Here is a 27,442-nt window from a genome sequence, read left to right on the forward strand (position 1 = left end):
TCATTCCTATACGAATGCTTCTTCAGCCTGCCTTTGGCGTGCAATCTCCCTATGTCAGGATATTCGAGTGTAGATGAAGCTGGCTCATTCTTCGGAACCACCACACATGTGACATTCTGCACACAATATCACCATGGTTATTTAGCCGTTCCCCAAGCACTGGACACCAGATGGCTCCCAGTTTTCCACTGTAAAAATTACCCTGCAATACGCATCCTTGTGCACACATAAAGTTGTCCCCTCCTGAGGACAGAAGGAAAGAGGTGGAATCGCTGTGTCATAGGCTGTGCCTGTTTTTGCTCCGGTGATCTCAGCCAGGTAGCAGAGCCCTGCAGCCTGCAGGGTCAGCCGCGCACTGCCCACCTGCAGTTTCCTCTGCCTGCAGTCACCTGCTGTGGTGCCAGAAAGGCCCGGCCCCCACCCTTAGCTTAATGCCACCTCCTGGAGAGTCTTCCCAGCCCTGCCTCTAGCCCCCAGGCAGGTGGCTGCTCCTCACCCATGGGCTGTGATTATCCACCTGGCCCTCTCCCTCTCTGGGCCGTGAGGTCCCAAGGAGGGGCAGACGCTGCCTATCGGATTTATCTCTGGGTTCCCAGCACTCAGCAGTGACTCAGCACATCTTCCACCTTCTGGAAGAAAAACACTGTAGCTCAGGGTCACCGGCCTCTCCTGCCCTGCTTCACGGTCCTGCCAGCCACATTCAGCCTGTGTTTTTGACCGTACCTCACTCAGGGCCTGGATCTCCACATCTCACTGAGCAACCCCCAAAGTGTCCAAGCGCCCAGGAGTGTAAGGACACTTTATGGAAGGGGTAATCGGACCCAGAGGGCCTTACATCACACCCCACATAAAACCACCTGCACCACAGCTGCTGTCCCTGAGCCCTCAGCCTGACCTCCCCCAGCTCTGTCTCTCTTCTGGGCCTGGTTCAGCAGCAACTCTGACTGCCTCCCAGCTTCCCCCTGGGCGTTTCGAGCCCCTCCCCGTTACTCCCTCCTGCCTCCCACCTGAACTCGTGCTGATACTCAACATAAGCGAGGACATCCAGGTACCAGGGCCAGGCTGAGCGCCCTTGTCTTTCCCACTCCTGCCTGCGTTCCATCCTCCTAGCATCCACAAGGCTTATCCCAGGAGGAACAGGACTGCAAAACAGGGCTGCTGTGGAAGTGAGGGAGGCCTCAGAATACCAAACGCTCAGTGGTAGGGACTTGGGCCTGGAGGGTTTCCACCTAGGAAGGTCTGTTCAGCCCCACAACTGCGGGGTATGGAAGGTACTGGATGGTCGGGGTTGGAGTGGGTGCAGGTGGGGCACACCCCCACCCGAGTCCCCACACCTGGACTCGGCAGGCCGACACCTTCATCATCGAGGCCGCTGACCTGGGTGTCATCTACAAGATCAAGCTCCGCCACGACAACACCAAGTGGTGCGCAGACTGGTATGTGGAGAAGGTGGAGATCTGGAATGACACCAATGAGGATGAGTTCCTGTTCCTGTGCGGGCGCTGGCTGTCCCTGAAGAAGGAAGACGGGAGGCTCGAGAGGCTCTTTTATGAGAAGGTGTGGGAAAGGCTGTGTGGGGTGGGGGGACTTGGCTCAGCCATACCTCGTACTGTGGCAGAAGGGGCCAGAGCCGTAATGGGGACTGGGTCATGCTTCTGGGCAGGAGTACACTGGGGACCGAAGCAGCAACTGTAGCAGCCCGGCTGACTTCTGGGAGATCGCCCTGAGCTCCAAGATGGCCGACATCGACATTGCCACAGTGACGGGGCCCATGGCTGACTACGTGCAGGAGGGCCCAGGTAGGCCAAGCTGGGGGCTCAGCAGAGGGGAGGCAGGCACCGGGACGTGTGTTCAAGCTGTTCTTGGACAGGCCATGCATTAGCCCCACCGTCATGTGACTTCTACCTAGCGCTTTGTAATTCACACTGAGTTTTCCATCCCCACAAGAGCCCTACAGGGGCAGCCATCAGCCCTGTTGCCGATGGAGAAACGAAGGCTAAGAGTAGTCAGGGTGATGATACCCTTAATCCACTGACCCACTACCAGGAGGCTATCACCATGAACTCTGCCCTCACCCAGACTCTCAGGTTGTCGATTGAGCCCCGTGGGCCTGGGACAGTTCTCTCCAGACCCACACAGCAGCAGTCAGAACACTTTGCATGTCAGGAGAGCATCACACAGAGGACTTCAGCCGTGTAGACTTAAGGCACAGTGTGATGTGGTCAGACAGAGGAGGAATTTCTAAGATGGCTTTAGGGGGATTTAAGTTCCATTTCTGGTTTAGACAATAATATATGTGACCTTGGACAGTCACTCTTTTGGCCTCAGTTTTCCCCTCCTCCATAAAGTGATGCTGTAATGCCCTGACAAGCTCATTGTTCCAACCAGGGTTTTGAGAAAAAGTAGTTCTGTGTTTGTCTATTGGACATTTAAAGTCACTGCCTATCTGTTCAGCTCTCTTAAGTATAGAGCATGACAACCACTATATTCTTCCCCAGGAGACAATGTGTGTGTGGGGGGGGGGGTGTCTCTGGGGCTGGCCAGAGTGCGTCAGTCATTTTCTATTCTACCTTCTCACTATGTAAATAAATGACAGGACCTACAAGAAGTATTTCTCCTGAATTAAGCACTATGATAAACTGTGAAAGGCCAAGGGGATCCTCCTATAAAGGTGAAATAAGGCCACTGGCAGGTGCACAAAACAGTACTGGTAATTCCAGCCAAGAAGGTCTAGTTTGGAAACTTTCAAAGAGATACAAATTACATAACCTGTAACCATATAACCTCTAACCTATACCAGAGCATTGTCTCTCAAGATATTCCCAGAGAAGGGTTTCCAACTTGTATCAGTTAGTAACTGCAAGTGACATAGACAAGATAGTAGCTTAAACAAATGAGGGATTTTCCTTTTTTCACACATAAAAGTTCACATATAGGCAACGAGACAGGCACAGCAGTTCCAATAAAGTCAGTGACTTCCTTCCTAAAGACTGCCCATGGTTCCAAGATGACTGCTGGAGTTCCAGCCATCACACCCACATTCCAAGCAGAATGAATGCAAGGATAAGGGGTAAAAGGGTGCTCCTCCCAGCTGAGTCAGAAAGTTCCCCCAGAAACCCGCCCAACAATATCTGGTTGTATTTTATGACCACCCCTAGCTGCAAGGAGAATGGGTACTCATTGGGCAACTAGAACTCTATGCTGCACTACCTGAGCAAGTTTTCCTGCGGGTTAATCTAGTCTGTTTTGGAAATGGGGATGCCTTCTAGAACTTTCATTTACCATGCTACACATATAATGCTATTTTAGTTTTCTTCCCCAAATTCCTACTTTCTGTGAGGCCTTGTTTTTAACAACCTTATTTTCGCTGACTGCAGTAAGCTTTTCAGGCATCTAACCCCTGTACCTGGTGAAAGGTTATTTTCTTACCCTACTTCACAAGGGAGTGCTGGGCACAACTGAGATAATTGGTCAACGGGGCTTTCCAGAAGTGTCAAGGATGCTCTTTTAGGATGATCTTCGTGTGGGAGATACCGATCTCTCATCCCCTGGAGAGCAGACACTCATCATAGATAATTCACCAGTCTAGAAAGCTCTGGTGCACTTTGCTCTCCAAAAGTCATTTCCAAATCTGTGAGCCCACCCCGAGCCCACCTGGCCCGTTTTGAGGCTGGGCCCCCTGATCTCTTGCAGTGATTCCATACTACGTGTCAGTCACCACCGGGAAACACAAGGACGCAGCCACTGACAGCCGGGCCTTTGTCCTCCTCATCGGGGAGGATGATGAACGCAGTAACCGCATCTGGCTGGACTTCCCCCGGGGGAAGAAGGGCTTCAGCTGTGGCTCCGTGGAGGAGTTCTATGTTGCTGGCTTGGATGTGGGCATCATCAAGAAAATAGAGGTGCTGGTCCCGGGGTCCTGGGATGGTGCCCACCCCGAGGGAAGGAAGGAGCCAACCAGTACATAGTGGGAGGGAGTGTGGAGGGCAGGCTGAGCAACCAACCTGGAGCTCCACCTCAGAGCAGGTAGTCGGGGAAGGTCCCCTGGCCTCTGCCATCAGCTGGCTAGGTGACCTGGAATGAGTCACCACCCAGCCAGGTCTGTTTCCACCCACCCAGTGGGGAAGCCTGATGTATTAGTTTTCTATTGCCGGGTAACAAATTCCCGTGAACTTAGCAAAAGAACACGCAGATGTATTATGTCCCCGTTTCCCAGGCCAGGAGTCCACATGCGAGTTAGCTGGGCCTCTTTCCAACATCTCATTGGGCTTGAATCAAGTTGCTGCTGGGGCCGTGGTCTCGTCTGAGGCTCGGGGTCCTCTTCCAAGGTCATTGGCGGAATCCACTTCCTGGCAGCTGTAGGACCGAGGCTGCCAGTTCCCAGAGGCCGTGTGTGTCCCTGCCACGTGACCTTCTCCAAAACATGACAGTTTATTTTTTCAAGGCCAATAAGACACAATCTCTTCTGCTTCAGATCTCTCTAACTTCTCCTATCTCTGACATCGGGACCCTTTTCTAAAGGGCTTGCCTGACTAGATCAGGCTCACCCAGAATAATCTTGGATTAACTCAAAATCATCTGATGAGGGGCCTTTATTTTATCTGCAAATTCTTCACCTTCGTGGGAAAGACCTGGGTCAGTGCGTGCAGAGCACATTGGGAGGAAGCACCGAGGAAGGAGGGTGCAGAATGGGGAAGGGAATGCTGAGTGGCGAGGGCTTCCTTCCCAGACCCTCATGGCCCTGGCCTGTCCCCTCCCAGCTGGGCCATGACGGGGCCTCCCCGGAGAGCTGCTGGCTGGTGGAGGAGCTGTGTTTGGCCGTGCCCACCCAGGGCACCAAGTACACATTGCGGTGCAACTGCTGGCTTGCCAAGGACCGAGGCGATGGTGTCACCTCCCGTGTCTTCGACCTCCTGGATGCCATGGTGGTGAACATTGGGGTGAAGGTATAAGGGGGACCTGCGTGTACATATTGCATGGCAAGGGCAGTGCATGTTGGGGTCGGAGAGCGGAAGGGGAGACAGAAGTGAGGGAAGAAGGAGACTCGTTGCTGGGGCACCGGCAGGGGCTGCAGCCTGGTATACTAGCCACATTCGCTTTGCTCAGGTCTCTTTGGGTCTGCTGCTGGGTTACCTTGGGCAAGACGTCTGGCCTCTCTGGGCCTTGGTCTTCTCATACAGTACATGGAAGTAACACTTCCCATCTTGTTCCACGTGAGACCTCGATGAGCATGGATGAGATCATGAATAGTCCACGAAGAACTTTGCAAGCTCTGCATAGATGTGCGGAGTCATTTTTTTCTGAAGGCTCCCTCAACACCCAAAGGCAGGGGTGGGAAAAGATAGCATTTGGGATGCTGTGCACTTCGGGATCTTGCAGTGCAGTTAGAGCTGCTTGCACGGGACCCTCTTTAAGTGGAAAAGGCTGGAAGGCAGGAGCTCTGAGCTCCTGTCCAGGCCCCACCTCTAAGTGGCCAAATGACCGGGACAAGTTGTGTAAACTCACAAGTCGGTGCTGGGCAAGAGTCGGGGTGCCTGAGTGCTGGTGCCCAAGGATACGTGGCCCGTTGGTGGCTCAGAGGGCTCGGTTCATGTGCCCGTACAGGCTTCTCCTTCTCCCCAAAAAGCTGTGGCATCAACAGGAAGCTCCAGCCCTCATCTCTGTTCCCAAATCCAAACCAACGAGCTACTAGATTTAGGTCAGAAGGTGTCCCACAAAGATAAGAAGAAATCACCCTAGACCTGAGGGTGCCCTGCTTATTTCTATATGGAAACAGAAGGAAGGGCTGAGTTTGGGGCTTTGAAAACCTGGACAGGCAGGAGGGTGGATGCCTGCCCCTCGCCTGCTTGAGAGCCAGAAAGCAGAACCTTCTACAGCACAGATATCCTCCCCTCCCTTCCCCAGACATCTCCATCTGTGGCCAGACGGATGGTGTGGGTGAGCACACAGTTCATCCAGGGACCTCCATCCTGACCCAGTTCCCAGCATGCGCGTGGGTGTGAGTGTGTCTGTGTGTGTGTGCTGCCCCCCCCCGGCACACACATGCACACCCCACTCAGTGCAGCCGCGTCTCCCCCTGAGCCCTTTAGTCTGTGGAAATGTAGACCCACGCCCCTATTATTCATGTGACAAAAGAACACAGGTTTATCACTTTGCAAAGCACCACAGGGTTCTTTGGACTGGCCATCTCCCCAGGAGATATCGGACCAGAATTATAAAAGCCCTGTTTCTGTGTCTCTTTCTGGAAACAACCTCTTACCTAAAAAGAGATGTGTCCGTGTAAAGGAGAAAGAAGTGGGCCCAGAGAACACAAGAGTCCAGAGGGACCAGCCTTAAGGGGCCAGTCTCCATACAGTCGCCAAAGCACTCATTTTGATCTATTTTTCATGCCTGTCTGACTAAAAGCAAAAAGTGCCAGGCTCCTGCCTTCATTCCCAATTGCTCCGCCTGCCACCACGATGCCCCTGTTAAGGTCTGAGAGGATTTTCCTGGTAACGCAAGAGGCTCTTCAATCATGTCCTCAGCAAACAAGTGCGAAACTTGTCCTCTGGGCCAGGCCTGCAAATGCCACTTCTGACCTTAGAGCATCATGGTAAAGATTCTAATTACTGTATGCAAAGCACCCAGCACTCAACAGGCACAACGTCAGGGGCATGATCACTGTGACAAATAACTTGGGCTCTGAGTTGGAGGGCGTCTGGGTAGTGGGGACCAGGCACCTGCACAGGTGATATTGCAGTGTGGCGGCCACAAGGGCCAGACGCGTTCAGAGGAGACGGGTCGACCCGGCACTTCCCCGGCCATGTGTGCAAACTTCTCCCGAGTTTATGCTGGTCCTTGGGCACCTGGCAAGAGGGAATGGAGTAAGAAGCCAGGACCAGAGGACACCAGAGAGGCGGTGAAGGTGGCCACCCTTGCCACAGGGCTGCTTCTTGGAGGAAGAGCCCAGCGAGGGCAGCGTCTAGGAAAGAGAAGGCTGCTCCCTCCCCCTCCAGTGAGCACACACAAAAGGAATACATTCTCTGTGGAGCAAACCTCAGGCAAAAGGGCAAAATCCCAACTTGACGAGCAAATCGTGGAATCGGTGGTTGTCCTACCTCCCAAGTGAATGGAGCCAGAGCTCCTTCAACAGTAACTGCTCATGAAGGCTCAGGATGTGCGCTGGCCGCACAGGAAGCAGGGATGGACCCGGAATTGCTGCTTCCGGGCCCATAGCACATGGAAGGCTGGGCATGGGCCCAGGTTTACCTGTCTGCGGCTCTCACGGTTCTGCGAAACGTTTATCCCTTTTTCTCAGCGGAGGAAGCAGAGGCTGGCCAGGCTGGAGTGTCTGCCCAAGTTCAACAGCTGGCAGGTGGCAGACTGGGGATGCAGATGGCACGCTGGGTAGCTCCAGAAGCCGCTGTCCCACCATCACGTGCTGCTCAACTGCATGGGCTTGAGCTGGGATTTGATTGACAAAGAGATCGGTGAATGCTGAGGCTTTCAGTCATGCTTCTGTGCACACACGTCCTCTGTCAGAAACTGAACTCCTCTCTAGCACCAAACTGGACACAGCTGAGGACATAGAGTAACAAGGCCTGACTCTTGTTCTCCAGGTGATAGCGATTGATCAGGGGCGGGATTCTTTTCAGAGCCATAGAGCTGGCAGCTTGCCCTGCCCTGGAGAGAATGAGGCAAGCCGGTGGGGTTGGTGGGTGAAGCCCAGGGTCAGGATCCGCGTCCCTCTCCCTGCAGGTGCTCTATGAGATGACAGTGTGGACGGGTGATGTGGTTGGCGGTGGCACAGACTCCAACATCTTTATGACCCTCTATGGCATCAATGGCAGCACAGAGGAAGTGCAGCTGGACAAAAAGAAGGCCAGGTATCCAGAGGTGGCCTCTGCCCCTTGCTGCTACACGCATCCGATCCCCAGCCTCCAGTCCTACCCTGCCTCCCTCACTCTCCCCTCATGCCTTAGGGCCTTCCAGCTTCCACACCTTTATCCATGTGATTCCTCCCTCCCAGAATGCCCTTCATCCATTCTCTTCTGTCTCAGGACCTTTCTCTTCCAGGGGCCAGCTCAAATCTACCTCCTCCAGGAAGCCTTCTTTGATCACCTTCTTTGATCAGCCCCACAGTCCATCCATTCGTCCCTTCCTCCTTCCTGCCTTCTTGCCTTCCTGCCTTCCATTCATCCATCACTTAAAAATGTTTATTGTAAAGCCTATATATTTATTAGTTGATAGCACTGTATCCTGTGAATCTCCTGCTTTCATTCACTGGATGGTGGTGATGTAAGATTTAAGATTAGGGGAAGCTGAGTGAAGAGAACACAGAAACTCAGTTCTATTTTTGCAACCTTCCTACACGTCTAAAATGATTGCAAAATAAAAAGCTAAAAGAATTTTTTAAATAGTAAAAAATGATTGAAGCCCTAGTATCCATCAGGCACTGTCTTAGACACTGGAGACGGAGTACAACCAGGAAGAGAAGATCCCCAAGTTCACAAGGCTTAATACCTGAGGGAACCATAGCAAGAGCACGAACACTGTTGTGGCCTTATTGTGTGCCATGAGTTTTTCTAAGCCCTTTGAATGTGTTGGCACACCTTGCCCTCCCTACAATTCTATGAGGACCACTATCATCATCCCTGTTTTATAGGTGAGGACACTGAGGCACAACAAGGTGAAGTCACACTGTTGAAGGCCACATGGCCGGTACACTGTGGCACTGGGAACTGCACCCGTCCCTAGTCTTAAGCATTAGGTTCTATTGCCTCTTAAGTGAGTGGTAAGGATGATGATAGTGGACCTCCCATAGCCCTTACTGTCTGCACCTTTCATCGAATCCCTGACTCAGTCCTGGGTTTGGGATGGTTTTCTGTGTTCAGCTGTTGTCCGCCAAGCCATCCCTGGCCCCTGATGTGTTGAGCAGCAGAGGGGAGAGGGGGGAGACTCAGAGCCCAAGCAGGCAGTCATGGACAAGTCTCGACCACCGTAGGCAGTGGTCTGGCTGCCTGGGATGGTTGCCACAGAGCTGTGGGCCAGAGATCTGCTATCTTACATGCTGTCTGTTTGGATGTTCATGCTCTTTCAGTCCTCACTTCTATACTCTGACCCTTACTTCCATCCCAACCTCAAAGTCCTATGGTTGCTGTTTTTTTTAATTAATCATCCCATGTCACTGTCCCACCTTATTTTTCAGACGGAGAGATAGACACCTTTCTGGTAGTACTTAAACTCCAAAAGTGTTGCTCAAAAGCCACATTATAAGTATAGCCATATCATAAATGATTTGAGGCACCTTGTTACTTAAAGGATTTTGTTTTTCTGAATAAAGACTTGCTGTTTGTGATGAGAGCCATCACTGGTTTGCAAGCTCAAATTAAACTTTATTTCATTTGCAAGTGGCTCTGTTTGACCCATGCCTTGTTCTGGGTGTCCACATCTTGACTCAGGGACTTGGATAGTAAGACTCATTTGTGCTTGTGACATGTGCTGCAAGGAGATGCTTCCTCCAAGTAATGGTGTGCAACCAGATAGGAGGGAGAAACATGCACGCATACACAGAGAAGGTCTTATGTGGGTTTGCCTGCTGCAATTGCCCTGTTGTCAAATGCTGTTATACCCAGAGGCCAAAGTTGATAGCCATGCACTCACCCCACTCCCCAGCTGAAGCCCCAACTTCTTATCTTGCCACTTTGGGGGAGGCTGTTGTGGTAAACTAATTCACCCTGAGATGCTGGTGAATTAATGTGGCATCCAAAAGAGGGGTCATCCTCAAAAGGTAATGTGAAAACTAAGGAATGAGTCCCTAATGGTGGAATTGGAGTCAATTGATGTCCAGTGGGCATAGGTGCTATTTTTAGACAAAGGTATGTGAGGTTTTTTTTTAGGGAAGTAAGTGCCTGTAAGGAATCATTCCTAGGTCTAGTAGAGAACTCATGTCCTGGGAGATTCCTTGGTCTGGAAACAAAGGGAATTCAGAGTTCTGTTGGGTCTGACCAACAGAATGGCCCCATGGCTTTCACTAGCCCTCAGTGCAAAGAAGAGGAGGAGCTGAGCTCAAGGGAATGCTAGGGTTCTAGCTGCCACTTCAGGAGGCAGTTAGGAACTATTTGACCAGTGACCATGGCCAGGGTGGTGATAAGCTTGTAAGTTTCGAGTCTTCCTTCCATATCTTTATCATTTGGAACTCACACTGCCTGGTTAGCATTAAAACTCTGAGAATGGAAAGAGCCCATCTTTGGGGACTTCAGGGGCAGAGGAGTCGTTGGTGAGGCTGAGTCCTTCTCTCAGTTGGGCTTGGAGACAAGTCTCAGGGGACAGAAGAGGAATGCAGGCTGCCTTCGAGAGCACCCAGGTCAGGCAGTTGGAAACTCCCAGGCCCGCTGCTGGGTGACCCCTCTGGACACATCACCTTCAGCTTGGAGGTCACAATTTAAGAGGGCATTGGCAGATTTGAACAGGTACTCAGCCTGATTCTGGCATTTGAGAATGATAAATATTTAAAATCTGTTTGGGGTTTCTTTGGCTTTGGTCTGCACTCAAACCTCTGCAAGCATACTCACGCAATATGGATGCAGGCAGGTGGGTGCAGCTCCCTGTTGCCACCTTCTATCTCATGGGGGCATGTGCCGTGTTCACTTTTATCTCAGTGGTCCTGAGGAGGGATCTGAGGGGCCAGGGGCTGTTGGCTTTGCCTTTTACCCCCCAGGCACGTGAGCACCCGTGGACACTGACACCACCACCAAGGCAGTCGTCCTGCTACTCGCCGCTCCTTGGAGCTCCCCCTATGCAGATCATCTGCCCCCCTTTAGGCCCCAAAGTGCTCCTTCCATGCCTCTTGGGCTTGTGACAAAAATTTACTGCAAATCTAGTGGCTTAAAACAACAGGAACATATTCTCTTACGTTTCCTGAGACCAGGAATCTGAAGTCAGTGCCATTTGGCAGAAATCAAGCCCAGCCTCACCCCCTTCAAGGCCTCCAGGGGAGAATCCTTTCCTTGCCTCTTTCAGCTTCTGGAAACTGCCAGACTTCTTTGGCTTGTGGCCGCATCTCTTCAGTCTTCAAGGCCAGCATCTGTCCAGTCTCTCCCTCCCCATCTTCACATCATCTCCTCCTCTGCGGATGTGTCAAATCTCTCTTTGCCTCCCTCTTACGAAGACACTCGGGACTGCATTAAGGGCCGTCCTTGGGTATTTGTCAGCCTACCACAAGGGCCATGACCCACAGAGCATGGATCTGAAAACCCTGTCATGTAAGGAATAGTCAAAAGTTCCAGGGACATTTAATTCCCAAAAGAATTTTATTTTGAAACATATATGGGTGGGGATACATCTCCTTCGATGACCTGTATACTTTAGTGACTTCATGCCTCTTTGGCACAGATTGATCAGAGAATATAGTTGTATTTATTTGAATCCAGTCATCCATTCACATATGCATAACAAATGTGGCATATATAACACACATTTGTACCTAAATCCTAAATACTTATGGAACAACCTATGCAGCCACCCCCTAGGCCAGGAATTGAACACTTCCAGGTCACGCTACCGCGCCCCCCCCCCCATCCCTAGAGGTAACCGTTATGTTGGTTTTGAAGGTACTTTTTTGCTTTCTTTCAACATTTTACCCCTACCCTGTGCATGCCTCCCTAAACAATCAGCTTCCATTTCATCTGGATCTCTGGGTTACGGAAGTGAATCAGGCTGCAAGCATTTTATGTGTTATTTCTTTCCTCAACGTTAGGATTTTCAGATTTCTCTGAGCTGCTGAGTGTGGCTGTGATTTATTTGCTCGTCTTCACTGCTGCTTAGTATTCTATTGACGGAGGCCTGGAGAAGAGAGGCCAGATGGCCTCTTGCAAGGGACCGGGGAGGGAAGTCGAGGCACCAGGTGTGGCCGAGCTGTTGCCAATGAAACAATGAGCTCAGGTGGGCAGAGCTGGGGCCAGTGAGGGGAGGCCCAAGTCAGTGTAAACAGAACATATCGGGAGTTGGTGACCGCCATCCAGAGAGAGAAAGAGCTGCCCCAGGCTGACGCAGGGCCCATCACTGGAGGTGACAGGGGCATGAACTAACCCTAACCCTAACCCTATTGGTGTGGAGAGCCCAGCCTGGAAGCAACTTGGTCTAGCATGAAGCTGCGGCTGAGGCTTGACCCCGGCAGTTCCTGGGAGCCCCGGCCACGTCTCTTAAGATGCACAAAGGCAGACTGCCTAAGCAGCTGCCCCCAGCAAGGCTGGTTTTGGACCCCACACCCTTCTTCCCTGTCTTCCAGCCAGTCCCTCCCCAGGCTCCCTACCCACACACCTTCCCTAGCTTCTTAGCAGTGTCTCAAATTCTTCCATTAACTAATTGCTTTTCCAGACAAAAGCTCTGGTCCTGGTTAGCTCTCCGGCTGTTCTAAGTCACAGAGGCCAGTGAGTGGCTGGGTGCCAGGCCCTTTCCCAAGATGGATGGCCCTTGCCAGGGAGTAGGGAACAGAAGGAAACCAGAATAGGAAGGGATTGAGGGGAGGCCAAGGTTGCAGTCCCCGAACTCCACCTCTTTAGCTGCTGAGTAGAGGCTCCTTGGAGCAGATGAGCAGGGTACATTCTGGGCCACTGGGGCGGCCCTGTCCTCCTGAGCCAGAAACAAGGGGGACCTGGGTCAGAGGCTGACTGCCTCTCCAAAGGTGCCCCTCAATGTGTGAGCCCCTCTGAGTGTCAGCTGAGGTGTCCTGAGGGGCTCTGGGACAGCAGGAAAGATGTGGTTGGTGAGTCACGGAGGGATGAAGGGTCACGGAGGGGCTCTCACTTTGGTTGCGGGCCTTTCTCCCTGAGAGAATGAGGTCCATCCGGATGTAACTGGGGTCTAGTCCATAATAAAGGTGAAGGCAGAGTCATCCACTCTGGAGTCTTCTAGAAGAAAAACTTATTTCTTTGTCCCTTTTTCCTTATACCTGCCCCGCCATAAAATCTCCATAAAATAGGGATTCTTGGCTAAATTCAAAGGGTGGTAATTAACGAGAAGCGTAAAGCCAAGAATTCTAAATTCCTTTGATCTGCAAAATTATACACTTGGTGAGGAGTCAACTAGTTGAAAGATTATTTGAGGGAATTTCTAGTATGTGACATGAGCCTGACGAGGGAACTAGTGAGCACCTCCTCCTAGCTTCTGCAGACCAGAAGGACAGACAGGGCTTAAATTAGAGCAGGAGGGATTTAGGGCAGACTTTTGGAGAATGTTTTCACTTCTAATAATCATAAAGTGCACATGAGTATGTTATCAAAAAGGATTAGGCCTCTGCCCCACCACTGCCTTGAAGGCAAGGAGTAGTTCTTGGTTTTCAGTCCCAGCCACACTGGCGGTGGCCTCTGTTTTTAAAAATACTTCTTGTATACAAGGAAGTATAATTGCCATGCAGCATCATATCTTCAGTGCCACTTGCGTTACCCCAGGGGCTTATCAACAGCAGCATCTGGAATCAGTCAGCAGTCAAGCAATCAGTCAGTATGGAAGGTTGCATTATACATGCAGCATTGTGGGAAGAGGAGTAAGATTATCAAGATAGAGCATCTCACAGACGATGAGGTCATTCACCAGAAAAACAGTAATAGCAACAAACGCAATGTACCTTCTGTTTGCCTGCCTTTTAATAGTTATTACCCAATCTAAGGCCACTGCTTTTAGTTTTGCAGATTGTGCATAGAAATATATCCTCTAGAGCTGAGCAGTGGATAACCTGCCCCACCATTCATGGCAACCCTGTCACTCATAGAATATCATTTAAAGCTTTGCAGGTATAGAATTCCTTTTACATTTTAAAGTGACTTCACATTCACTCGGTCCTCCTGACAGTTTTGTGAGATTGCAGGGTCCGTGTCGTTTCCCCCAGACTACAGATAAGGAAACCAAGTCCCAGAGAGAAGCTTGGACTGCTCTAGGTGGCTAGAAGAATAAGATTAGGAACCAGAGCTGGTAGTTCTTGATGCAGGGCCATTGCTGTCAGCCAAACTCACTTAATCCAGGCTTTCAGGAACACATCTGGGGTGTAAGAGACAGGCTATTGGGGAGTCACTGGGAGCTGAGATAGGAGCTGAGTAAGGGCCTCCTGTACCCTCCTCACCCCTGCCCAGCCCCTCATGGTAGCTAGGTCCCCACTTTATGCCCCTCCTCTCTTCCCCTAGATTTGAGCGGGAGCAGAATGATACCTTCATCATGGAGATCCTGGACATCGCTCCATTCACTAAGATGCGGATCCGAATTGATGGCCTGGGCAGCCGGCCTGAGTGGTTCCTGGAGAGGGTAAAATGTCTTCCCTCCACCCTTTCTGCCCAGCCCTTCTTCCTGCTCTTCTGTGTTGTCAGTGGACCTGGTTAAAGTGCAGATGTCACTTTAGAGGGTTATTACACGAGCCAGGCTCCCAGCAGGAACTGGGGCAGCAGAGGCTTTAATGGTGGGCACTTCAGGCAGGAAGGCAGGAAGCTTTCGGTTGCCCCTGTGATCGCACATTAGGTAGCTGCCTCTTTTTCCATCTTGGGCTCTGCTCTCCCCCACTCAGTCCTCTCCTCTCCCATCCACCAAAAGCTATCTGTTTTGAGTCCCCTCAGGCTCCTACGTCCCTGTTCTGCCATTAACAGATTTTCCTTGAACCAACAATATGGTGCCCACACCAAGGACAGTCTGGCAGACTTCAGGTGTTTATGGCTGGCGGTGGTTTTGTTCGTCCGTTCTTCTGTCATTCGCTCTGCAAACGTTCCTTGTGCACAGTGATAGGTACCTCTCAGAAACACGTTTGGATTAATTCTCCATTTCCAAATTTCCAAACTAAGGTGGTCACAGTAGGGGCTTCAGACCCTGTGCAAGTCATACAGAGCAGGGTCTTTGTTTGGAGAGTCTAGGTCAAAAGAACTCATCTCAGGTCTGGAGTCGTGGGTCTTTGGGGTTCAGCCAAGGGGGATGCATTAGCAGGTGGGCAGCTGATGGAAGTGAGGGCAGGTGTTCCCACACTGGCTCCCTCACCCAGATCCTACTGAAGAACATGAATACTGGAGACCTGACCATGTTCTACTATGGAGACTGGCTGTCCCAGCGGAAGGGCAAGAAGACCCTGGTGTGTGAAATGTGCGCTGTCATCGATGGGGAGGAGATGATGGAGTGGACCTCCTACACTGTCTCAGTTAAGACCAGTGACATCCTGGGTGAGTCGGTGGGGCCCTCCCGTCTCCCAGTCCCACATCCCACTACCCTTGCCCTTCCTCAAACTCGGGCCCAGGCCAGGGCACTTTTCTTTGGATGACCTTCCAAATGTTAGTCAACACAAGTCCTTTCCACCATATGTCACTGTCTGTCTGAACAAAGTAGTTCTCCCAGTTACTGAATTGGCTCTGTCCCCCATCCCCCAAGGCAGTCTGGGAGAACATGATGAGGCAGTGTGGTCAGAACTTTCAAAAGCTATGCAGGAGCTTGACTCAGAGGCCCTCTGTCTTCCTACTGCTGTCCCATGCCCCTCACGCAGATGCTGTGCATCTCAGAGGCCCTTGGGTTCCTTCCCACATCTGTGTGCTTGGCAGCCATCTTCTGTGTGCCAGCTTTAGGCCTTGGGTCTTAGGATGGAGATATGACCCTGGGCCCTTATGAATCTGACATTCTAGCACAGCCGTGACATGAAGCTCTGCCCAAGGTCTGCATAGGAGCTGGGGAACTCACAAGAGGGTGTCTTACCCGGTTGGGGATAAAGGGCAAGGGTCATGGAGGGCCTCCCAGAGGCAATGCCAAAGTCTAGTCCAGAAATACAGACAGAAGCCTCTGAGGCAGATGGAACACCAGATGAAGGGTCTTACGAGCAAAAATACTAGTGTTTGCAAAGGCCTGAAGCTGAGAGGGAACACGCTCTTATGGAGGCAGTGTCTCCCGCCTACCCTTCTCTATATCAAACCTGCTCTCCAGGAGCTGTTGCGAGGAATATGGCAAACTCATTCACACTGATTATAAATGACTAGTGAGGGATGAGCCTGTTTGGTCCTAATAGCTTACATGTTCAACAGAGAAGCATTTAGCCAAAGAAATTAGGCTCTCCCGGTAAGATCTCAGGCACAAGTGATGGGTTAGTATAGCTGGTAAATCTGTTGGCACCTCCCTTCCTCCTTGCTCTTGACAGTTGAACCTTCACTCCTTTTGGTGGAAGTTCCAAGTGTCCACATGTTTTGCACCCTCCATCTCCTCATGATGTGTTCTCAGAAAATAGTTGATAAGTTCCTTAATAACCATAGGGGGTGTGTGTCAGGAAAGTTTCATGGAGCCACCTCTTCCAGAAGCATCTCTTTTTTTTTAACTAGGGTCAATACCTCTATTTGGCTTAAGCAGATGCTATGAAGCTCTAGTGTAGACTGTCAACCAATCGTAGATCTGGGGAGCAAGGAACTTTCCTATTTCCCTCTGAACCCACATTGTGCAGGAAGGAGTCTGTATTTCTAAACCACAAAGCCAGTCTTCATGGCATACCTTTTAAGTATGGGTGCATTTCCCCCAGAAATAAATGAGTTCTTGCACTAAAACCACTCATACTTGCTAACCAGGACTCCAGTTAGCTCAACAGCATTTACAAGGTACAGAGATAGGACGAAGGATAGAATTGGAGACCCAAGGGTCCCAGGAAACTAACCAGCCCTTTCCAACCTCACCGCTGGCCTCGTCAACATTAAACTTCCCATCCGCACCGCTGGTGCTTCCGAGGAAGCCAGGCTGGAGACCTGGAGAGTAAGTGGGCTGTGCGTTGGAAAGGCTAGCACCTAGAGCCTCTGTCTTTGCACCCCAGGAGCAGGCACCGATGCCAATGTGTTCATCATCATCTTTGGGGAGAATGGGGACAGTGGGACCCTGGCCCTGAAGCAGTCAGCCAATTGGAACAAGTTTGAACGGAACAACACGGACACGTTCAACTTCTCTGACATGCTGAGCCTGGGCCACCTCTGCAAGCTGAGGGTCTGGCATGACAACAAAGGTAACTCCTGCTCAAGGTCAGAGGTGGTGGGGATGGCAGGCCCCAGCTCTCCACCTGAGCCCTTTCCCGTCCCCCTGGCTGCATGTTGACCTTTTACTGCAGGGTGACAGGCAACTAAAAACTGTTGATTGTCACCATTTTTACACTTGCATCAGTTAGAAAATGTCCTATGTTTCTGGACAAATTTTAGAAATCAAGCTTCGTTCCTAACACCATTTTCTTGTTCATTGCTCTTCCCCTAATGCCTATCACATTGCCTGGACTATAGTAGGGACTTGATATAGTTTTAATGGAATTTATTTATAGCCATGTTTCACTCTCTCAGATCCATTTCTGGTTTGTTCATGCCTCAGTCACAGGAAACCCACATTTCTCTGGAAACAGAGTTTCCCCCATGCCTAATACTTCAAAAATTGAGTCCTGGCCATGAATCTCAGGATCATGATTAGGTCCTCTAATACCAGCTTCCCCACCTTTTCCCCAGCACTGACTGTGCACATATCTAGACTTGCTCATTTTTCTTGGTGTATTTTTCTTTTATGCCAAAACTTGACTGCCAACTATTTCGTATTTCCTCACAGTCAAAACCCTGAAAGAAAAAGGAGTCCCCTCAGCACCACGGACAGCTGCATACAGGTCCTACTGTATTGTTGGCTGCTGCTTACTGTGGTTTATTACATGCCAGACTCTTCAAAAAGCTTGGTTCCTCTCTTGGTAACTCAAGACTATCTGATTGCCTTCTTCCTACAATGGCTCCTGGGCTTAAAGAAACCCAGAGGCACCAATATTATCCTCATTCCTTTGAAAGCAGAGAAGTGGGCCTCCTCGCCTCCAACCAGAATTTGGATCTGAAAGCAGGGAAAGGAAGATGTCTGTATCCTCACTGAACCCAAGTGGTTGGGATACTAGGGTCAGGAGAGGTACAGGGAAGTCCAGGTTCTGTGCCTAGCTTCCTCTTTATAGTAACTTTCTCCTCCATAGATGGAAGCTTAAATGTTAATATAAGCCAAGACAGCTAAATATGTCCTTAAGCGCTCTCTCTATGCCACATTTTTTCATATTTAGTTTAAAAATATTCAAGCTACATTATGCTTCCCTTGCATAGCAATTTATGAGGACAAAAATATTTCATTTGAGAGCCTTCCACCAAAAAAAGTTGTGGATCCCTGAACAGATACCATATAAGTTACAAACATTTAGTTAACTTAATAGTATGGCAGTTATCTCTTTCCTTGATTCTACCTTTCCATCTTTTCTGTTTATCCAGAAATTTTTTAATGAAAAGATTTAAGGCTGCACAAAAGTGAGGGAAATAGTATAATCAACTTCCACGTACCCATCATGTAGATTCAACAGTTATGACTTGTCATACTTGCTTTCCTCTCTTCACTTTTTCTTTTTCTTTCTTGTTTTCTTTTTGGTTGCTATGTTTCCCTTTTAAAAATGGACACTTCTATTTTTTTAACGTTTTTCCATCTCCAAGAGACAGAAAGAGACAGAGCGTGAGCAGGGGAGGGGCATAGAGGGAGACACAGAATGCGAAGCAGGCCCCAGGCTCCAAGCCGCCAGCATGGAGCCCGACGCGGGGCTCGAACCCACAAGCCGTGAGTTCATGACCTGAGCTGAAATCAGCCACCAACGAACCAAGCCACTCAGGTGCCCCAAAAATGCACATTTCTAAATGAAATCCAGTGCCACTACACTTAAGCGTGACTTCCTTGTGTCGTCCAATTTCCACTCCGTATGCAAATTTCCTTAATATGAAAAATGTCTTTGTATTTTGATTTTGCTTGAATCTGGATGAAAATAAGGTTCACACACTGCATTTATCTGTGACTTCCCCTTAGTATCTGTTAATGCAGAGCATGCTGACTCCCTTTATTTTTTTTCATGCTATTGGCTTGTCGAAGGAAGTGGGCCCAATGATCTGTAGCATGTCTGTATTCTGGACCTTTCTGTCTACTTCTTCATGGTGTCACCTCCTCTTTATTCCCCATATTTCATACAATCTGGAAGTCAGTTCTAAAGGCTTGCCTGGATTCAGGTTCAACTTTCTTTGGCAAGAATACTTTATAGGTGATATCAGGACTTCTTTACAATGGGAATCGTGTATTTCACATTACACCACAGCAGCTCTACTCTTCCTGACTCTCCCATCCAATAGTGGGTGCAGGGACTATCAGCCTGGTTACCCCAACCACCGCCCCCCACCACCAGTCCCGTAACTCTTCATCTAATGGCTTCATCCAGTAATGATCAATTAGGATTACGAATGGTGATTTTCTAATTGTCCTTTCTTATCCACTTACTAGCTAGAATGCTTTTGTAAAAAAAAATAAATAAAATATAATTTTACAAGAGGAGACTATTTAAGAAACAGACTCGCTCATAATAGGTTTCAGATGACTCGCTGTGGATCCCCAGGGTCTCCACTCTCAGGCTAGCGCTGGCCACACAGTTAGCCAAGCTGTAACTGTGGGTTTGTCTTCACTAGTGAAAGCCAACCATGTGATATCAGCCTTCCCAGAGCTACCTGTTCCCAGCTACATGTTTGATAAGTTCTTCGTGGAGCTAGTTGTGGTAGGATCCCTGTCACTCACATCCAATATTTTCAAAACAAGACAACTAAATCAGCAATGAAAAAAATGCTGAGGGTGAAGTGTGCTTCATCTTAAAGGAGTTAGAGTTTTTACCGTGGTATTTACCATGAAAGGAATGGTTTGTTTATTTTCATAGAATTCTAACTTGAGAAAAGAATTTGGGATGGGTGAGGCGATGCCATGCTTTCAGAGGACAAGGTGAAGGGAGGTGCAGTGGGGTGGGAAGCAACCTGCCACCAAGCACCAGGGCAACATGGGCCAGGGAGATTCCTTCTCTGGTTGTCCATGGATAGAGTTAAAGCCAGTCCAGAATCCACCCTTCCCTTCAGCCGGCGGCTTTCCTCTGTCACCACCTTGCTTGGAATCCAGGAGATGAAATTCAGGAGTGAAACCTACCTGGGGTATAAAGCAAGAAGAATAGTGTGTTCCAGCAACAGAAATGATCTCATGATGACCCACCTCTCCAATGAATGCCATCTCTCTCCACCAACACTCATGCATACACACACACTCACACACTTATAATTCCCATTGACTCCCACTGGTCATTTTGTCATGATGTGATATGATAGAAAGACCATCATCCTGGAGTCAGAGGAGATGGCATTAAGCCAGTGATTCTCAAGGTGTGGCTCTGGGACCAGCAGCATCAGCATGACCGGGGAACTAGTTAGGGATGGAAATTCTTGGACCTCACCACAAACCCAGTCAATCGGAATCTCTGGGAGAGGGGGGGCCTCAGTAATCTATTTCCACAAGCCTTCCAGGTGATTTCAGTGCAGGTGCTAGTTCTCAGCCTTGAATACACATTGAAATCACTGGGCAGCTTTAAAGGCTATTGATACCTGGGTCTTACTCGAGATTCTACTGTAGGTGATTTGGGTAAGGCCTGGATAGTAGAATCAGCCTCTCTCTCTCTCTCTCTCTTTCTCACACACATGCCTTCCAAAAGGACCAACATTTTGGCTTCTCATTCTCTGCCTTCCTTTTTACTTGCCTCGCCCTTTCTCTGTTCCACTCTGGAATCCTGTAAGAACCACTCCAGCAGGTCTTATGGACATCATTTCCAGACTGAACACATTGGGGATTATTAAGCAGTTTAATTAGTTTCATGATATTATCAGGAATCATCTCAGAAAGCAACCAATTTATAACCTTATGGGCGGAACTGGCCCTAGTGTAGAAAAGTAAAACGATTATTGAGATTTTTTAAAAAGTTTATTGATAACGTAACTCACCACTCTTTTAACTCAACAGAAGTGTTTTACATTTTAGCATAATTGTTTTAGCACTCATTGTTTTCCACTTCAGTTGAGATTCACATTTAAAAAAATATATGAAGTACTTTTTAAACCCAGAATTGAAGTATCCTAGGACTGCCAATGTGCATGCCCTGCCCAGAGCCTCCACATCTGTCACCCACCCCAGAAGTCCCGTGACTGAAGTGTGTGTCCATCTTTCTGTGTCTTTGTGCTTGTAAGACCTTAATGCTTTTGGATCTACAGATGTTGCTGTCAGCAGATGTTGCTGTCAGCAGATGTTGCTGTGGGCAGTGTCCAGTCCTAGAGAATGGCTTTTTGGTGCGGACATTGGGGTGGTCCCCACACCCCCTGGTGACCTTAGAGGGCCAGACATTAGAGTAGAGCACATACAAGCCTTCCTTGTGAGGTTGCCTTGTGAACATACGATGAGCAGCACGTATCATCACCATAACCTGTCACACCACTGGATTTCCCCCCACTGGTGGCAGGTGCTTTGGCTCTCAGAGTGCTCAGAGACTTGGAAGGGTGGAGAGTAACTGAACTGGTGCATGGTACAAATAATATGCAGCTGCCACAGCAAATGCACACGGACTTATACTTGATGGCTGTGATTTGGGGGGAGCACTTTTGAAGGACGCCCTGCCAGTTAGAACAGAAGTAGCTGTATGTTCAATATTAGGCCAAGACCTTTCAAGTTTCACATATACCCTGACGAAATAGCAGCTTCTTATTCATTCTGTAACTGCCGAACAGCCAAGGTCCTCAAAGTCCTAACATACACATTCAGCATCCACTGAGCAGGTACTACCTGCCAGTCGATATGCAAGTCATTAGGGAAACAAAAACAAGTAAGACCAGGTCCCTGTCCCCAGAAGCTCGTGGTCAGGAGAGGAGACACATGTAAACAGTGATGACACAGGGTGGTCAGGATGTGGCCAACGCAGGTGCAGGGTGCTGTAAGAGCAAGGAGGATATCAGATACAGGCCTCCTGAGCAATCAGGGGACACCAGGGAAGGCTCCCCAGAGGAAGTGATGCCTGCAGTGATTCTGAAAGGATAATGGGCATGAACTAGGTGGACACTGGTGTCAGGAAGCAATAGGATTCATCCTTCAGCTGTGTGAACTCCCAGGAAGTCAGTGACCCCACTGTGAATCTGGCGAAGACCATGAGCCCTCTCCCTGGTGAATGTGGAATTATGTATAGCACAATTTCTCAGGGCCCTTAGACTGCTTCATGCCCATATGCAAATCCTCCAAGGGCCCATGAACCCCAGGTTAAGGATTTTGCAAAGAGAATCATATGCTCGGGGCTAGAGGAGCCCTCAGAGATCGTCTAACCCACATCCTCATTTCGTTAACAAGGAAACCAAGGCCCAGAGAAGACAGAGAACTTGTGCGGGGCCACACGGCCAGTGGGCTGGGGGTAGCAGAAAGGTGAAAGCGCATTCAGCTCCCAATCCCCATCACGTCTCTTCCCCAGGGATCTTTCCTGGCTGGCACGTGAGCTACATCGACGTGAAGGACAACTCGCGTGATGAGACCTTCCGCTTCCAATGTGACTGCTGGCTCTCCAGGAGTGAGGGTGACAGGCAGACACTCCGTGACTTTGCCTGTGCCAACAATGAGATCCGTGATGAGCTGGAGGAGACCAGTACGTGGTGGGGTGGGTGGGGGTGGGCACCCAGGTGTGATTCCGGGGCTGAAGCTTCAGAGTTAAATGCGAGGTAGCTCAGGACGGGATGGAAATGGTGTTGGTAAGTCTGAAGGAGAGACCCTTATAGCTGGAGGGGAATCAGACGTGCAGTGAAGGAAAGAGTCTTGGGAAGGTACATAAATAAACACCCTAAATGTTACTCGGTGAACTTGGAACAGCCAGGACACTGCTACCAAATCTTGGCCCCAATCACGGGGATTAATTAGGTAGCAGGAAAAACACTGGGGACAAGCTTACCCTGTCCCGAGGCCAGGCTGGGCACTTTGGTGGGAAGCCTTCTCTGGGTTGTTTTTATATCATGGGCTCCATACAATTGGTACCTGTGGCCACAGCTGACAGATCAAGACTTCTGGAAACAGAATTTGCAGGGGGAGCCAGCATCCCCATTGGCCACTTTCTTTGATCCTTCCTTAGGTGATATTTAAAGGGAAAGAGTTTAAATTGATCCCTAAAGTGGCTGGCCATCCAGGACTAGGGAGTTGTTTCTTTAATACAGATGCCGGCGTCTGGGTCCAACAGATTCAAAGAAACCTTATCAAAGGCAGAGCCCGGTGTAAAGAAAGGATTTTTTAACCTTAGTTTTTAAGGGAACACTAACTGCAGTAAGGGGTGAACCCTCAAATCTCAATGGCTTAACAAACCAAAATGTATTTCTCACTCATGTGATAAACCATACAGTGTGGTTGTTGGCAGGAGACCTTCCACGCTGTGATTGGGGGACCCAAGCTCTTTTGATCTGTGTCTCTGCCATTTTCAACATTCTTGGAAAAGGGAGAAGAGTGTGGAGTAGGCATACCCCCCTACCTTCTTAACGAATTGATTGACTTTCTATTGGTGAGAACTAATCACTTGACTCCATCTAGATGCAGGGAAATGTAGTGCCCAGGTGGACAGCCCCTGGGGGTGGGGGGAAAGGAAAGGAAGCACGGATCTCTGGTAGAAAGCCCCCCCCCCATGTTGGCCACACCATCCAAACTACCCAACGATGAGATTAGCGGCTCTCAGAGGTAGTGAGCCCCGTGTCCCAGGGAGCACCGAAAGGAGGGGCCAACCACCCCCTTGTCAGGCTTACTGCACAAGGATTCCTGCCCTAATTCAGAGTGTGGACTCCCAGCTTCTGTAAACCACACTCAGCTGAGGAATTACTGGGTGCCCAGTTTCATTGTAGATGCTGTGAGTGGCACACACCACTTTGTGACCTCCAGTTTGTGTTGACCTTTGCACATGGTAAGTCTCCCTGTACAACTATAAGCTCCCAGAGGTCAGGGACAGAGTCGCTCATTGTTGTAGCCTTCTGCAGCTCTGTAGGCTTTGGGACTCGGTGTGCTGTCACTGCTCAGGGGATGGAAGAAGAGGCGGTCCTTTCCCTTGGAGCCTCATAATCCCGTTAGAGGGAGACGCTGAAGCCCCTTACGCGGTAGGAATGCTTAAGCCCCTGACCCACGTGCCAAGATAAGCGCTAGAGGCTCCTCGGGCCACTGGCGTCCAGGGGAGGAGAGATTCGTGATGCTCAGAGCATAATCACTGAGTCTCCTTCACAGATTTCCTGCCAAACAGCTGCTAAGACCTGCGAGGGTTGAGTTGGCAGGGAGATTGCAGAGGGGAGGCGGCACTTGCGTTAGTTCCGAAAGGATGTTACAGACTAGAGATTGGACGGCAAGGGCACGGACCCCGGGAGCCGGCCTGGATGACTGGTCTTTACTGAGAGGCTGTGGAGGGCAGAGGGGCACCCTCTAGGAGTCCATAGAGGGACAGACGGCCACACCTGTGTCCTCAGATTGGAGGGTCATCCTGGGGAGAGCCACGGACACAGCCGGAGCCAAACATCCCAATCCTCAGCTACCTTTATTTAACCATTTGGCAAAGATTTACTGAGCACCTACTAAGTGCCACAGCCTATTCTGAGTTCTGGGACACACCAGTGGATACAACAAAGACCCTGCCCTTGTGGCACTTACGCTCAGTGTCTGTGACCCCTGGGGCGCCTCTGAGCACTCAGCTTGTGAGAACAGCACCCTCTCATACTCAAAACTCAAACAGCTTCATCTGTGCAAAGCACTCTACACCTCTGTTCTCATTAGATCCTCACAGTCCTACTCCCACCCCGTGAGCTAGATAGGGTACAAATTCACACCTCTATCCCATGGGTAAGGAAAACAAAAACGCAGAAAGGCGAAGTGACACATCTAAGGCCCATTCACAGCTGGTACAACCCAGGTGACCTGATTCTTAGACCGGGGCTCGCTGCACCGCTGCTGGCTGCCTTGTCTTTACTGGGCCTGGCTGCTACTCCAGATGGGTCGATTGCCCCACCTGCCTCGGCCCCCTGTTCCCTACCTTCACCTCCAACTCCTGTTAGCAGCTCCAGAAGCTGCTCCCAGCCCTCTTCAAGCACCTGCCTCTACAGATGACTCCAATGCGCAGCAGAGCTGAAAGCCATTGGCAGCCTTTAAATAACACTGACATCTGGGTCCTACTCCCAAATTCTGTTGCGATTAATCCGGAGTAAGGCCTGGGCAATAGGATTACCTGCTCATGCGTGCACACGCACATGCATGCACACTTGCACATGTGCCCACATGGTCACGCTCACGCGCGTGCACACATACACCCTTGGGAGGACAAAATAGATCTGTCTCACTGGGACGTCCTCCAGCAGGACCGGTGCTTCCCTCTTTACAGCCCTTCCCCTCCCTGTTCTCCCTCCCTTGACACCTTTAGGGCTGCTCAGTCAGCCTTCTCTGCAACATTTCCAGCCCAAATATAGTCCATTTTGATGGCCAGCTCCCCAGGGGGTGGGGGACTTCACCGCATCACCGGGCAGCTCTAGAAGATGCTAGAAAATCCATCTTTATACTCACGTTCTTGAAGCTTCCATTCTTTGGCAGTCCCAGTGGAGTCAAACAGAAAATTTCAGGAGTGGCCAGGACTCGTGGCTGTGTGTGCCTGAACCCCAGACCTAAGCTGGCTCCAGCAGAGAGGAAGCGTGTTGCTTCCCAGAACTCCAAGGCTCGGGCGGAGCTGGTTTCCACTTGGCTGTCTCCAGAGGCTCCAGTCATTTCAGTACATCCCCGTCTCCCCTTTCGTCTCAGCTCTGCTTCTTCCTGTGCATCGTGGGAAGACGGCCACTGGGAGCCCCAGCCCCACAGCCTTCTACTTAACAGCCTCAGTGGAAGGGGAGAGTGTCTCCCACGGGAAGATTCTGGCTGGCCATGCAAGCCACACTGCAGGAGCTCCTTAGAGTGAAGACACTCCTGACACTGTGAGGTGGGCAAGGTGATCTGGAGCAGGAAGTTCCGGAAGCCCACTGCCGTCCTGCTGGCACTCCACAGCGTCATGTGCCCCTGCAGTTCTTGCCTCGGGACGAACACCTGTTTATCCAGCACCTGCCCACATGATGGGGGGCCCTCAACTATTTGCTCATCTCCCTCTGCAGATGCCATGCCCAGAGCAAGATTTCAAGGGTGGTCTGCTCTCCTCTCTCCTGTCTTGCCACTTGAACTACACTCGTGCCCCAAGAGCCTGTGGTGGCTTTGCTGGCGGCCCCTTAGTGCTGGTGCCTCACACGATGGCTGCCGAGCCCCTCTCTCCAGCTGAGCTTGTCCTGTGGGTGTGCTGGCCCCACGGATGACCTTACACTGATCCCCACTGGCCTGGGCTCCCCACTGCCCCTATTCTTTCAGGTCCCTAACGCTCCTCTGTCCGTTTCCCCCCAGCAACATAGACACAAAGTTGAGAATCACACCGTCCACATTTGTATCAAGCTGTCGATGAAATACTGGGAAAGGGGGCAAGGTGAACTACGCTCATTGAAACTTCTTCTCCTCAAAAGACCGCAGATGCCCCTGGCAACATTTGTTCCTAATCTCTCTAAACGTCTTTGCTGATGTGCTTTAACCCAGGACCATCAGGGAAGAATGGCCTGTTTGCACCCCATCTGCATTTGTTCTCAAATCTCAGACTTGAGTTCACCTAGTGAGCCCGTGGGTTCCTAGCGCCCCTGCCGCCTCCCCCAGGCGCTGACAAACCACGTCCTCAACAAAGCCCAGGACCCACTTTGAACTCACGGGTATTGGGTTTGCAGAACTCACCCCGCCCTCTGTGGGGAAAGCGTGAGACCTGACAGTGGCTCGGCCATCGGTCGGCCCCAGCCTCCTGGGCTGGGGTCTATACGGACCCACAGAGCCCCACCTTCTTCAGGAGTTCTGTGCTGTCCGTGGCTCTCCTGCCCTCTCGTCGGCGACCTGCCTCTTTGTCAGGATTGCTTCCACGCGTCTCAGCAGCACGCACTGTCCTGGAGAGAAGCCGCCAGGGCAGAAGGGCTAGCGATACACTGAGCTACAGACACAGCGGCGCCTCGTCTCCCTTGTCTGTATCACGTCCCTGGGAGAGCCGGGCGGAAAGAGCTGTCCTGTGCATCCAGAGTCCCAACCCCTCAACGAGTCCTTTACTGTGGCAAGAGCCATATGCACAGGGACACTCTGACCGACATTGGTTGTGTCCCGTGTACCAGCTCCGAGTCTGGCCTGGTCCCTTGGGAGTGGGAGCTGGGTCCCGTGAAGTCCCATCCCCTCCCCCCTCAGTCTTTGCCTGCGCTCCTCCCTCTGCCTAGAACCTCCTTTCATCTTCCGCAGACGGGAATCCTGGCTCCGTCTTCAAGCACAAGCTCAAACGCGACCTCCTTCCTGAAGCTTCCTGTGGCCCAACCATTCATTCATTCACTCCACAAATACTTATTGAGTTCCTGCATGCCAGGCACTGTTCTGGGCACTTGGGATCTATCAGTGAGCAAAACGAAGGCCCCTGTCCCCCTGGAGCTCACATTCAGGTGGGAGGGGGAGTACAGGAAACAATAAAATAAGCAGCAAACCACATAGCATGTTAGGAGGT

The 27,442-nt window shown here is 50.5% G+C and overlaps 1 protein-coding gene across 1 annotated transcript in view; it reads left to right on the plus strand.

The window, feature by feature from the left end:
- Positions 1-27,442, plus strand: part of LOXHD1 (lipoxygenase homology domains 1) — a 164,620-nt gene that overhangs the window by 129,169 nt on the left and 8,009 nt on the right. The window contains 9 exon segments of the mRNA XM_036064316.1: positions 1,348-1,557; positions 1,664-1,799; positions 3,694-3,902; positions 4,761-4,946; positions 7,738-7,865; positions 14,160-14,277; positions 14,999-15,173; positions 16,790-16,975; positions 22,319-22,489. Of these exon segments, the coding sequence (XP_035920209.1) occupies positions 1,348-1,557; positions 1,664-1,799; positions 3,694-3,902; positions 4,761-4,946; positions 7,738-7,865; positions 14,160-14,277; positions 14,999-15,173; positions 16,790-16,975; positions 22,319-22,489 (1,519 nt within the window).

This window comes from Lynx canadensis, chromosome D3, assembly GCF_007474595.2.
Source record: "Lynx canadensis isolate LIC74 chromosome D3, mLynCan4.pri.v2, whole genome shotgun sequence".
Taxonomy (NCBI): domain Eukaryota; kingdom Metazoa; phylum Chordata; class Mammalia; order Carnivora; family Felidae; genus Lynx; species Lynx canadensis.